Here is a 14,340-nt window from a genome sequence, read left to right as displayed (position 1 = left end):
ATTTCCGTTGCAGTGTGATTGGGAGGTGCTGGTACTTAGTGTGTTGTGCATGGTGGGATGTGAGCTTACCTGCTGTAATGAGATCCCAGCCGCATACCTCAGGAAGGGAGTTAAAGTTTTAACCTAAACAGATGATGTTACTTGTGGGTTTCTCTGAGGTCATTTAGACTACTCTCCCCTAACCCTGAAATGGTGTAGGAACAAAAATAAGAAAATGATGCGAAGTTGTGCTAAATTGACATTTTAAAATTCCACCCAGTAGTACAGATTTTGGAAACTCTCTGCAGCTGCCAGTGTACAGAGCCCAGTCACACCTGGAATGGTTGTCACCCTGTCATCATGTCGGAATCTAGTTTTTCTAAACTTGGAACTGTGACGATACCAGGAGATCGAAAAGATTTAAGGGCACATTTAACTCTGATTCCTTGACAAATACATTGGTTTCTTTTAACTCAGATAAATTGAATTGGGGTGACAGCAGCATAAACAGGGCGTGATGGAAAGTGCATGCATGGGCTTTGAAGAGGTCTGGGCGTGAGGATTGATTTTTGCCTCTGGTGTAACCCCAGTTTATAAAACCCTAAGCCTCATTCGCAACGTGGGCTTAAGTCAGTACTTGAGAGGATTGTTAGTAAATTGTACTCAGGCTTAACAAAAGTTCTCTTATCATCTGACTACTTCTTGCCCCAAAATGTCAGAAGAAAATTAAAGCGCACTTGCCTTTCTTGGTCAGTTTTAGTTAAGATTTACAATCAACAAATGGCCTGATGGGAAAATTCAGTTAAATGGTATCTTCTTTATTGATATACAAGGTGGTCGAAAAACAATTTGACTCATCCTGTTTGCTGAGAGGTTTTATCCATGTATTGTAGGGAAATGCAAACATTTGAATGTGGTACTGATGCAGTGAATTGATGGGCTATTGCTTTGGGGTTTGATGAGTGTACATTCTACATCAGAGAGATCCATCAGCATGTTCTTAGTTTTACCAAATGTTAACAAGCATGATGAATTGATGGAATGATTGAGTAGCATTATGTAAGCGGTATACTTGCAAATTTGAAGAATTTTAGAGGTCAGCTACTTTAAAAAGGTAAACCCATGAGTGGGTTCATCTGTTACACCTAAGGACTAGACGAGCATCATTAGTGATTTTGGAAACTAGTTATATGGAGGCTCTGTTGTCTTGAGTGAAAAAACAAAAAACCATGGGCTTTTGAGTCAGACAGAACTCTGTAGAATCTCAGACTTTCCAGTTGTTGGCCGTGTGCCTTTGGGTTAGTCATTTTCCCTCTCTGAGCCTTTGTTTCCTGGATTTGTAAAATGGACATAATGGGTCATTCCTACCTTAAAGGGTTATTTGGAATAGTGAGTGGAAGAAGTGGAAGAATGTACTTGGCACAGGGCCTGCACACAGTAACCTAAGTTCTTTTTCTGCCTTCTTGTAGGATATAATTTCTAATGAAATATAGTAAGTGAAAATGTGCCACTTAGTACGGTCCTTATTGGCATGGCAGTAAATTCTGTATGAAACGTGTTCATGTGAACACAGGGTTTTATGGCATCATTTTGAATTTCATTTTTAGTATAGGGGCTACTCTCATAATTGATTTGCTTTGAGTTGGGGGTTGAAAAAACAGTACTGAGTTATGATCAGGTGCCCCTTGTGTTGGTAGTTCTGCAAGAGTTAGTCTTTTGGTAATGGTGTTTGTGAATGTGAGAGAAAGGGGAGAATTGGATCAGGTTAGCACCCATCATGGATTTCCTGCATACCAGCACTGTGCTAGCAGTTTCTGTGGTGCATAGAGGGCTTTGTTTAATCCTCATGACCACCCCGGTGCCACATGGTTTCAGGCCTCTTCTGCAGATGAGGAAATTGGGACTTAAAAATGTTGACTTTACAACCAGGGTCACATAGTTCCTGAGTAACAGGACTTGGATCTCCTAGATCTTCGTTCTCTTCAATTCTTTTGCTTCTGCTGCCTCCTCCCTCCTCCCCCCAGCCCCACCACTGCAGTCATATTGTGAATATATCCATCAGCTCCAGAAGTTTCTTTGTGCCCCTTTGGGAGGCACCCCCGTTCTTCACAAGAACCTTAAGTAACTGAGGGGGCATCTGAAGGCTGCGTGTGTGCCTGGGATCCCAGGAAGAGGTGACCAGCCAGAGGCCTCATGGAGAAGTGTCCAAGTTGGTAGCACCTCACGATCTCCACTCCCCTCCTTCCCCCTCTCCCCCCCATCTGCTCTCTGCTTGTCTGCTTTACTTAGGTCTGTTCACTTCTACTTTCTCATAACTTTACTTTGCAATGGCCAAAACCCTCATGAGCACGATTTTCCCTTAGAATTTCCTTACATTCTTTTGGCTCTTGCCCCCATAGTTAACCAACCCCTTACATTCTTTCTACCACACTCCAGAGGCAGACAGGCATAGGTTGAGAGCCCCTGCCACCAATGAAATGGCATTTACAAGTTGGCACATGTTTTGGGTTTTTCCAAAACAGCAGCTTCCACTGGCTCTGCTCTGCCTTTATCTTGTCCCTTTTTGGTGACACCCGTTAGAGCGCCTACCGCACAACCTTACCAGTGTCTGGAACATGTAATTAAGTTAATCATTGCCTCCTATCAACCTACCAGAAAAACAGCTGCCCAGAAGTTATAAAAGGCCTTTCTGTGATGGCTGGGTTTGTTGAGAATTGGGTCAGTGCCTGGGACTGATGCTGGACGTCCAGGCGGCACCTTCCACCTCCCGTCTCCTGCACTCCCACCTGACCCTCGCTCCCTCCTTGCCGCACGGGCCTCCCAGTCCTGTTGATGGTCCTCCTGCCCGCCCCTGCTGGCCCTCCACCGTCTCCCTGGGAACATTGTAATCCCCTGCTCTCCTCTCATCTGCCTTGGGCCTTTCCTCCTCTCCTGCCTCCAGGTTACAGTTTCATAAAGCACAAATCTAACTACCTCATTCGCCAGCTTAAAATTCTCCACTTGCTCCCATGCAGGGCTCCCTGTATGGCCGATGAGGTTCTCTGGTATTCATTCAGCCGCACCTTTCTCCTTCCCGTCGTCACGGTTTTACTCCTTCTGTCACTTCTGCCCCTTGGCTTGGCTGCCATATACTTGTATGTCACGGTTCAGCCTCGTCTTCATCACCTGTGCCCCATGAGATCTCTGTACCCCTCTAGTTCTACCATCAGGCCTGCCTCTTAAGACCTCTTACCACATTGTAGTGAGCTTTTCTTCCTGTTTCCCTTCTGGACTCCACACTCTTCGGGGCAAGGTCTTTGTCTGTTGGGACCTTATTCCCAGCGATGAGCAGTGTCTGCAGAGCACATTAGGATCAGAGCATTAGTACATGTTTGCTGAACTAAGCTGGCCTGTACATTTCTTTCAGGGGTTTTGTATCATGTGAAACTTGCTTCATATGTGGCTTTAAACTTCCTCAAACAAAGGTGCTCTATACTTCCATGGATCTCCTCCTAGTCCTTTCTAATCCTTGTGAGGCTGTAGAAGCAGGTTCGTGCAGTGTAACCTAGTGCCCACAATAACCTTCCCACACGTCCCCTGCCCTCAGCCCTGCTTTCTGTCCTCCAGATGTGAGTGTGGCTCTTCTTTTTCATCTCTGTTGTGACCCAAGGAACACATTTACTTCATTTCCCCCCCTCTGTTTTCACCTCCAGGAATTTATTGGCAGAGTTATCACTGACCGCTGGAGAGAGAGAAATATTATGAAGATCTTATTACTACCTGGGGCAGCTTGGTTTTCATTTGGAGGATTGTTGAGCATATTTCTTACTCTTTCTTTAAACCTAGTCCTGTTTTTTTCTCTGATTATATTTGATTCACTGCAGCCTTGGAAATATATATTTGTATACACATATGCTGTGAACGCTGATTTCTTCTTCTTGCGGAAAGCAATATGTTCCTGTCTCTCTTGGTCCTTTTCCCTCTGGAAGCTTAGGTGTTTTTCCTTCCATTCAGTGTCTCAGAATCCAGCAAGACCTCTTACCCACCACCAGTTTTCCTGTGGCAGGGTACGAAGATGGGCTTCGGTGAGACAGGGCCCTACCCCGGCACTGATCCCCAACTCCCACTCAGACCCAGCCGTGCGCCCTCAGTGCGTCAGCCAGCCATTCTAGAGCCTCAGTTTCCTCTGCTCACAGGCGGTGAGGAGGTTTAAATAAGTAACATAAGCATTTGGCACAGACCCAGAGGATGTGGTTGGGTGTCCCCTGTTCTCTCACACCCTGGCCTCTTTCCTTCTGCCGTAGAACTTGCTCACAATTCTGTTTGTAAAGTCCATGTGTCAGGGACATACCTGTCCCCTTATTCCTCCTAACAGCCCCTGGACAGAGGCATTGTCTCTGTTCTTCCAGCGGGCAGCCCATGGCTCCTGGAGCTCAGCACTGTGTCCATCAGTGCCCCAGCTATGCTGCTCTTTTCTTTTTCTGTGGCAGCTGTTTCTGGCCCATCGTGGCTCTGTAGCCTCAGCCGTCTCCTCTCCTGGCCCTGAGTTATGATCAGGCTTTTGCATCCTTCTGTGATCTGGCACGGGCCAAGCTGGCAGTGGCGTGGTTGGCAGTTCCTTGACCGTGAACACCCTCTCCTGTCCCTTCTGAAAACCCCTTAGATCACTCCTGCACACGCAGCAGGTTTGCCCTTCTTTATTTGCATCGCCCAGATCCTGGGTGCCAGAAGCTATAGGGGATGGAAGTGGCAGTGCCCTCTAGACCTTAAAGACACAGTCACTACTTCACTCCCCACTCTGGGCACACTGAGCACCAGCTGCACCTCAGTTACACCTCACGGTTCCCAGGTGTTCACACCGGCAGGCCGTGTTTACCCAGACCGCTCAAGCCAAAACCAAAACTCAGACACCTTCGCTTTTGTCACATAGCCCAGTCTGAAAAAATATTAAATTAACCTTTCCCACTGTAAAATATGTGGCCACACATGGGATACATCACGTCTGTTCCAGAGTGCAGGAAGCATTCTGCTTGCGGGGGGAATGTTTTAAACACTTTTTTGAGCTCTTTAAATTTTATTCAACCATCAGCCACGAATGACTCCTTCAGGCCGCATCAGTGGCGTAGGCAGAACCTCAGCGTGTCCACAGGCCACTACGGGACACTGTGTTTAAACCTTCCTCGCAAGCGTTTACCTGTCTTGGAGTGCTCTTGGTCCCTGCTCCCCAGCTGGGGCTGGTGCACTTTTGGAACTACGCCTTTTGGTATGATCCGTCTTGTAACTCGTTTCACCTTTCAATTTGGCAAAGCCAGGAATGCATTTGAGGTTGATGGTTCATGTTTTCATTTGTTGACATCCACGCCAAGCCACATGCTAGCTGCCTGGGGTACAAGAAGGGAGATGGGGTGGTTTGGGTCCTCTTGTTAGAGCCCAAACTCTTTGTCACACCCAGACTTCTAATCTGCTCTGCTGCAGATCATCAGAGCAATAGTATTTTTTTGCTATTTCAAATCAAAGTGACAAAAGATAATGCAGGGTTTTCAAGATGAATTTGGACTGCTTCCGTTCTCGTTGGCTAAAACTCTTAGTTTTTAGTAAAGGAGCAAACCATTGTGAACTAAATGGTCATTGCAGATTTCATAGCAACTAGGAGAACTGATGGGAGCTGTGAGAGGGTCCGGCTGTGGTGCTGCCCCCATCTCTCTTGCCCTGGAGCGGAGGGCTGAGAGCACTGTCCCCTGACTCCCGGTATGACGGTGGGACGGAAGGCAGAGGGATGCATCTGCAGTGCCCCAGAGGACAGTAGAGCCAGGGGAGCTCTGTCCTTCATGAAAAAGGCTGTTTCTTCTTTTTTCAGCTCCTTTAATGCCAGCGCCTCAGCTGCATACATGGGCTATATTTTCCAGCCAATAACCAATTTTATTTCTTTTTAATTTCTTTAAAAAATTTTAGATACAAGTCAATTGTTTTAAATGACTTGCCATACACACGTATTTTCACATTCCAAAGCTGTACCTAAAATAGTATGTTAGGTTTTCCATCAAATGCATATTTAATGTTTTGCCTGCCCCTAATGTAAGTAAAACACTGTTGAGAATGCATAACTGAATGGTGGAACATGGAGGGTTTATTGAAAGAGTATTAATTTGATGCTGAACTATCCAGAGTGCCCATTGGTTGGGGCACCTACATTTTACTCTGGTGACATTCCCCATCTAAAAATCACTTAAGTGAGAGGAGAAATTCAATTGTAGCTGTAGACAAGAATAATGTGGAAAAGTTTCTTTGCAGTACTATTTTGGACCTGCACCATAGTGGATGCCGAGGTAATCTATCAGTTTGTGAGTGTCTACAAAATGCAACTCTCTAGATAACAGGTTTAAAGTAAAGATTTAATACAGTCTCCATCTCCTATGATGTTGCAGTGACAGTTTAAAACTCATTCTCTAAATCTCAGCAGACTTTATAGCTAGCAGTGGGCCAATATAAAGTTTAATAGCATTACAACACATAAATCATCTTTTAAAGATGCTACTAGTAGCTCCAATATTAAATGCAGACAATCGCCTGTGTTATAAATAATTTATCAAACACCATTTCAGATTAGCCTTCCATGCTGAGTTATTTATTTTAGCCTTTTCTGTACGATTCCTAAGGCACTTTTTGAAAGATCCATTACTGGTCAGTTTAATGAACTTGGGGGTCTGTTTTGTCCCCTCAAGCACTCGGGTACAGCTGTGGTGACCATTACATGGCCGACGTGGACCTCTTTGTGCCTTTTACAAGTGCTGCCCATTTGTCATGTAGCGGTAAATGGAGCTGCACATTGGAGTCCAGGGACACATTGCGCGATGCAGTGATGGAGACAAACAGATAGCTCTATAAAGTGCTGCTTGTCACAGCTGACGTGCACTCCAGTACATCACTCTTATTGTAATCTCATTTAAGAAGCAGGGGTGGCCCGGGGGACTGATATTCCCAGTTAGTTTGGTCTTTGTAGCCATAAAGCAGGAAGTGCTCCTTTTATATTCTCTGAACTTTTAGGGAGTGTGCTTTTTGCTTGGATTAATTATTATAGGAACTTCTTTGACAGAACTGTGTGCAGATTTGTCAGCATGTTTGTCTGGACCTTCTCCTGGCCTGGGGTTGGGTACGGGCAGTCACCGCTTCGAGATAAATTTTGTGTCAGTGCTTCCAGGAGCCCTTTGGCTTGCTTTCTTAAATGAGTTACCTTTTATTAAGCAACAGCTCTGTGCCAGGCACTATAATAGGTGCTTTCTGTACCTTATTGCTAATTCTTGCAGCAGTCCTTTGGGAAATCCTAATTTATCATCACTGTCCTACAGGGGAGGAGAGTGAATTCGGAGAGGTGAAGTGACTTGCCCAAGGTTGCACAGCAGTAAGTAGGAAACGGGATTCAGACCCAGTCTGCCTCCACATCTGCCAGATTAACTTTTAATCACTAGGCGGTGATATTTTGGCTGAGTGTCTCAAGGTAAAAGGAAGCAGCCATTGGGCCAGAGGGCCATTTTTCTGGTAGCCAAGATGAGTCCTGCTGGTCCGTGTGCACACTGAATCCAAGTTCCCTTGTGACTCGCAGCGTAAATCCATAGCAGCTGGCCGGGGGAGGACGCCAGCCTGGCAGTGGGCAACAGCGTGGCACCTGGGTCTGCTCAGCTGGGGCCACGGGCTCTGCAGGGCCCTCGTCAGAGCCCCTCGGTAGCAGCTGTCCCCCGGGCAGATGCTGCTCAGAACTTGGGTCACCCCGCAGCTTCCAGAAAAGGGAGGTGCAATTTCCCTAGGAAGAAGGAATCCTAAAGGAAGGAACAATGCTTCCTGCATTTATTGTGGGCCAGAGACAGATAAAAATGTGGTGTTTTCCCCATCTCTTGCGTTCAGTTGGTGGTTCTTCTCGATGGTTTTCTTAAATATTTGGGAGAACGTGTTAAAGACAAGAGTTGTTTAATTGTGAAACTCCACTATAAAGAAAACACAGTATGAATATGCCCAGTAGCATATTTGCATATGAGTCTAGAATTCTGAGTGTGGAAATACGCTGGTAAAAGATAGTGTTTGGCATACGAAGCATTTCCTGGAACATAGTAGGTGTCTCTGAATATTTGTTGAAGACATTAACTATGTAAGTAATGGGTAGACAGTAGAGCCTTGGTAAATTTTCACTGTTTGCCTTTTGAGGGTTTTTGCTAGGGGTGGGATATGCGAAATAAGACATGGGTTTTGTTTTTAAGATTTATTTATTTATTTGAGAGAGAGAGAGAGAGAGAGTGAGTGCTAGCAGGCGGGGGAGGAGCAGAGGGAGAAGGAGAGAGAATCTCAGGCAGACTCCCTGTTGAGTGCAGAGCCCGGCGCAGGGCTTGATCTCATGACCTGGATATCATGACCTGAGCTGAAATCGAGTTGTACACTTAACCAACTGAACCACCCAGGGGTCCCAAGACATGGGTTTTTAATATTGATCTCTGCCATATTACATTGTAGAAATGTTTAAGTGGTGTCTATGGGCAATTTGGGACACTCAGTGCTGCCCCCACCTCTGTTACGGAAAAGACAGTTGGAGGAACCGCCCATTGGCCCAAAGACTAATTGGCAACCACCGTCCACTTGCCCAGGTTCTGAAGATCCTAGGTGATTGAGGAGTGACATACCCTGAATCAGGGAACTGCTGTCCACTGTCCCCAACTCACTAAGGAGCCCCCAGCTGAGACAGGTTACTTGTGAGCTGGTGTGGTGCTGTGGCATTCTGGCTCTGGAGCCCAGTGGACCTGTTTTACGGTTTACTAGCTTGGTGACCTTGGGTAAGTCATTCACTCTCTCAGCTATAGTTTCTGACAGTACTAACTTCAGAAGATGGTTGAGGGCAGAGGTAAAAATGATAATCAGTATGCCTAACTCAGTACTTGGCACATTGCGGTAGGTGCTCAATAAGGTTCATTCAGTTTCATAACATTGAGTCCTGTGTCTATGAGATGAGGGTGGGATTGGAAAAACGATCAGAGACTTGTTGAGATTTTCTTCCTTAAGGAATCGGTGGGGAGGAAAGGAATTTAAAAGGTGTGTTTTCCCAATTTTTAAAAGCCTTTTACACTTAACAGCACATAACGATAATTTTATGAATAAATCAAGCTATACATAATACAAAATTTTTGTACATTTTTAATTTTTATAAGTTCATCTATTCACATTACAGAATATTTGCAAAATAGGGGAAGATTCGCCTGTGATCTGTGCACTGTCGGTATCTGTGTGCCCAGTTTCATTGACGGATATTAGATATGCATGTCTGAGATCATGTGTGTATCTCCGTTTCCTCGGCGTCTTCTTCCATCTCCGTCCCCAAACATAGAACGATTTGGGAAATTTCAGTCTGCAGTCCTAAGTGCAGCCAGCAGGGTTTGTGACATCTACTAGGTACTGTTGGCTGGCTCAAGGCACCAGCAGCAGTGATGTCAAAGCAAAGAAGATCATTAAACAGAGAAGGGAAAGGAAGAGGAGAGGGTAGGGTGGGTGAGGAGCAGGGGAATAAGGAGGGTGCCCCTACACACGCACGCGCGCACACACACACATGCGTGTGTGTGTGCGCAAATCTAGAATCTTTAAATAAGAGAAACAAGTTAGAGTGAGGCTGTGTCCGTTAAGTTACGGTTGGGTTTTGTCTGTATGGTAGCAGCCATCTCCTCTAAGATGGTTTCTTTGCTTCCACCTTCACTGGCTTTTGGCCCCTTGGGCGCCCCAAGAGAGAATTCCTGATTGGAGGATCCTGTTTGAATGAGTTCTCACGGGGCTGTATGTGCACAAGAGAATAACCAGCTCCGTTGACCCAACGTAGGTGCCACTCAGAAAGTGAAAAAACCTGGTAAGTTAAAGATCAGATTAACCCCCTAGCTCCTACTGCTGGGTTGCCGAGGATCCCACTTCCAGCAGAGCCGTCTCGATCCTTCTCCGAGTCTGTAGAGGGCGCTCATGTCACTGGAATCCCACTTCCTGGCTTAGGGCAGGCAGAGGAGCAGGAACCCTGAGTGGCTCAGATCTTCTCACAACAGAAAGTCAGCAAATCTGCCCTTTGATGATCTCAGGCTGGACTTTGGGGCGGGGAGTCATGTTTCTCAAAGAGTGGTAGATGAGCTCTTTAGTTCAGCTTGCATATTTGTGGACTCTAAAGCACTGGCGAATGGGGAAAGGGCAGCACTCTCTTCCTTGGGAGAATGGTTCATTTTTTTCCTTGTTGCCTAAAGAGCTTGTACGTGGTGCTCCCCAGTCCCCCCTGCTGCTCCACTACCTGCGTTCGGTTTTACTGCCCTGCTTTGTGCGTGCCTGGTGCATGGCCTGCCTTGCAGCCCCCTCCCTGAAGCGTCGCTGACCCCGCCAGTGTTTCCACAGCTCCCTCTCACACCGCATTGTAGTTACGTGGGGCTGATACCCCTACTGGACTCTCAGCCCCTACAGGGCAGAGACCTTGGGGCCTCATCCCTCTCTGTAGCTCTACCTCCTAGCATAGGACCCGACATATGAAAGGCCTTCTTGAATCAGAAATGAATGAATCCACCTTTTCACAAGTAACTGTTGTTGACTTAGACTTGCTTCTAAAAGGAGAAGTACAAGAGAGAATGATTCAAGGGAAGGAATCACTGTAAGTGAACATGTAGGCTCTTTAGTAGAAGGCAAAAGATTCTCTTGGACAAGAGGTCCCATCCTTGGCTTTGCCACCATTTTGCTAGAACTGTAACGTTTTGGTGTTAGTTTTTCCCCCTGATACGACATCTTCATTATGTCACCTGAAAGCAGGTTCTAACCATTATTGAACATTTTTGATCAGGGGTTAGCAAACTATAACCTGTGGGCCAAATGTGGCTCTCCACCTATTTTTGTTGATAAAGTTTTTTTGGCATACAGCCACATGCATGTGCTTATATATTGTCTGTGGCTGTTCTGTGCTACTGTGACTGAGTTGAGTAGTTATGACAGAGACAGTATATCTAACAAAGCCTAAGATGTTTAGTACCCAGCCCTTTACAAGAAAAGTTTACTGGCCCCTGTTTTAGATGATAAATTGCTCCCTGTCGGCCCAGAGTCCTCAGTCATGCAGTGATTATCTGATGTGAAGCAGCGTTTTGAAAGAAGGGATGCATGCAGAAAGGGTTTAAAAGACCTGGTTCCTGCACTTACTAGCTGAGGAACCTTCGGCAGGTTGTTCTGGTACTTTGAGACCTTTTCTTCATCTATCAAACGGGCATTGAAAACGTCTGCCTCACCCGTGATTCTGCGCACTGCTCGTGAGAGCACTTCGTGGATGTCAAGAGCCGCCCTCCCAGCGACTGTGGCCGTGATCGTTGCCATTCTCTTTCTCAGGAGGAGGAAGCCAAGAAGCTGGTGAGTGAAGCCATTGCAGCTGGCATCTTCAACGACCTGGGATCTGGAAGTAACATTGATCTCTGTGTCATCAGCAAGAGCAAGCTGGACTTCCTCCGCCCGTACTCAGTGCCCAACAAGAAGGGGACTAGGTAAGTGAAGGAGACGAAATTCTGCCTGTGTCCCCCGATTCCCGCAGCCACGCCTGATCTCTCCATGGCATTTAGACAAGGTTTTCTTGATTGTTACCCGGTGAAGTAAGGCCAGTGTCCCCAAGCCGGCCTTACACACAGACTTTCGAGTCCTTATTTGCTTTATGATTTGGGTTGCTGTCAGGTATAGAAGAGTGATTTTACTTGTAAAATGTTGATGGGAGAGGTAGAGCAGGGCCCAAAAGAGAGTCCTAGCCTGGGGGTTTGTGGGGAGAGATTCGAATCACCTGCTATTCTTTCTCTAGTCTCTTAAAGAATCCCCTGAATTACCGTATGAAATTCCATGAGAAGCATTTTTCAGGGAAACCAGCCCGTAGCTTTTCTCAGAGTGGTCTAGGAGTCCCGAGCGGTTATAAACTAGGGGTTAGGAGTCTTTAAAGTTAGCCTGGGGTGCTCCCTGGTGCCTCCTGCTCTCCAGGGAGCCGTGCTGTTCCACCCGGGGCATATGCCGAGCAGGCCCTGTGTCTCAGTGGCGTGGCCCAGGCTCAGAGAGGGGACAGGGTTCTAGCCGGTTTGCTGACTAGAACTGGAAGGTTTCCAGCCCTCGTGACTGGTGTGTGCAGATGAGCTGCTCATTTGCAGTCTCGCATGGTTGTACAGCTGTTTGGCCATCCTCTGGCTCCTGACCTCTTCCGCGGGCCTGACAGCTCAAGATGGGGCTCCCGAGCTCTGCTTCCAGCTGCACTCATGTGAATGTGGCACAGCAGGATTTACAAACTCCACCACTTCCCGTGCAGCCCCATAGCGAGGCCAGAGTGTAGCAAGCACATCACCTTCTGGAATGCTTCCTTTAACTCTCACTGCATATACCCACATTCCAAATCAGGAGTAATTCCAAGGAAAGAGTAGAACATTGAGAGCCAGCACTGCACTCAGCACTGTGGGAACTCAGTGTGCTCGCAGCAGGTAGGGTGGCGCAGCGGCAGAGAGTTCTGGCTCGGGCTGGGGAGAGGTCATTGCCTGGCATGGTGACTTTGGGCCCGTTAGTCTCCTAGTCTTTGAAATGATGGAGCTAGGTAGGTGAACAACCCGTGGCGTACCTGGGCTTTGAGCTGGAAAGGAAACCACCTTTCAGGCCTGGGGCTCTGCTGGGGGAGCTCCCTGACGCCTGGGTCCCCCATTACACGCAAGATGCCGCAGGAGCTGAGAGTTCAGGGAGGAGGACGTGGTTACGCTCCATCCAGACAGAACAGATCCTGGGTGAGGATTCTGGAAGCCACATTTGAGCCACTGAAAAGTAGTATTTGTGTAGGACAGGAACCTGTGTTCAGCAGTAGCGCATCTTAATTCTTTGGGACATTGTCCGTCATCTGTAAAAGAGACTGTAAACCCACAAGAAGAGACACAGAACGACCCTGTTGGCTAGTTCTGAAGATTCAGTGAGCTGGTATGAGGGGCTCGGCCCGTGGCAGGTGTGCGCTGGGCCCCGCGGCAACGCCGCACACTCTGGAACCTCACCGTCCTCTTTCCTGCCAGAGGCTGACCGGTGGGGCGCTGCCTGGGGTAGGGGAACCTTTCCCAGAGTGGGCAGTCAGGCTGGGGGCAGAGATTCGGCCTGGGCGTGTGTGGACCCAGCCCTGCACCTTCCTGTTGGCTGCTCTGCTGCCAGCCTGCCACAGCCCTGCTTTGGAGAAGCCCTCCCTGCCTGCCGACACCAGGATGGTGAGGCTCTTGGGTGTCTGAGCCTCCCCCAGATGTGGCGGTTCAGATGAGTTGGGCACACAGGAGTCGCTTGGGGCATCGGGCTCCAAGACGACCAAGCTGCCAAGGGTCCAGTCTGGGGGAAGGAGCCAGATCTTCACACCTGCAGGGGAGGGGCGGGGCACACCTTGAGAAGGTGCTGCTGCTGAGTGTGGTGGGGCCCGATGGCTGAGCGGAAATGAGGCCAGCCGTTTGCTGCACGAGCTCCTGGATTTCTGCAGAACTCGGACGTCGCCCACTTTTTCCTGCTTCCTACTCCCTGCTCCCTGTTTGAGCACCAGTGCCCATTTGAGGGGCTGATTTTAAGGAGCACGTGGTCACGGCATAGCTAACAGCCTTCTGTTAGTCCGCGCCAGATTGACAGAAGTAATGTCCCAGCTGGGGAAGGACCAGAGGAACAGTTGGATTTGTACTGCTGTTTGACGATATTGTAATTCCTGGCCCCAGTGTGAGAATTAGCAGCTCAGGTGTGGCTCTTACAGCTGCTTGTGCTCAGAGAAACCACTGTCAAGAGTCACTCCGAGAGAAGGTGTGGGGCGTGACCTTGGGGACCCGCTGCAGGGAGCAGCTAACCCTTCTCAAGGCTCGAGAGTGTAGTCTAGAGTGACAAGACCAGGGTCTGGCTGCAGGTCATTTTTATACTGTTTCTGCTTCCACGTGTTTTTAATGTTTAAGGTAACAATTAAGTCATCCTTGTTTCTACACAAGAGAAGGGTGATGACAGCCTAACAAAAGGGTCCACTTCCTGCTGATACTGAAGGGTGCTTTTGGGGAGTTGAAGCTCGAAGGCAAATGACCAAGTGCTTTCCAGCATCTTCTGGGGAGGGTGAGGTGGAGAAGGAAATGTGAGGGCCCATTAAGTGCCAGGTGCTCTATCTGAGTGCTTTTAGGGTGCACATCTACCAGGTGCCCCTATTTTGTAGCCCTGGAGCACTGGGGAGAGTGAGCCTTGGGGCACTTGAGTCCCCCCAAGGTCACAGAGCTGGGAATCAGGAGAGCCAGGCTCTGAGTCCAGTCTGCTTGCTGCCTTGCCTGAGTACTTGTCCCTCTCTCCAGGCCTCTGTTGGGCCCCTTGAGGGGATCCTAACTCTGCTTTTTTCTC

General features: G+C 47.9%; 1 protein-coding gene across 1 annotated transcript in view; it reads left to right on the top strand.

Annotated features, from left to right (window-relative positions):
- Positions 1-14,340, top strand: part of PSMB7 (proteasome 20S subunit beta 7) — a 60,217-nt gene that overhangs the window by 45,567 nt on the left and 310 nt on the right. Inside the window, exon 7 of the mRNA XM_032418306.1 lies at positions 11,326-11,477. Coding sequence (XP_032274197.1) covers positions 11,326-11,477 — 152 coding nt within the window. The remainder of the gene's footprint in view (positions 1-11,325; positions 11,478-14,340) is intronic.

The sequence above is a fragment of the Phoca vitulina genome, unplaced genomic scaffold (assembly GCF_004348235.1).
Source record: "Phoca vitulina isolate PV1807 unplaced genomic scaffold, GSC_HSeal_1.0 scaffold21, whole genome shotgun sequence".
NCBI classification, from domain to species: Eukaryota; Metazoa; Chordata; class Mammalia; order Carnivora; family Phocidae; genus Phoca; species Phoca vitulina.
Note: the sequence above shows the minus strand (reverse complement) of the source record. Positions and strands in the feature narration are given on the sequence as shown.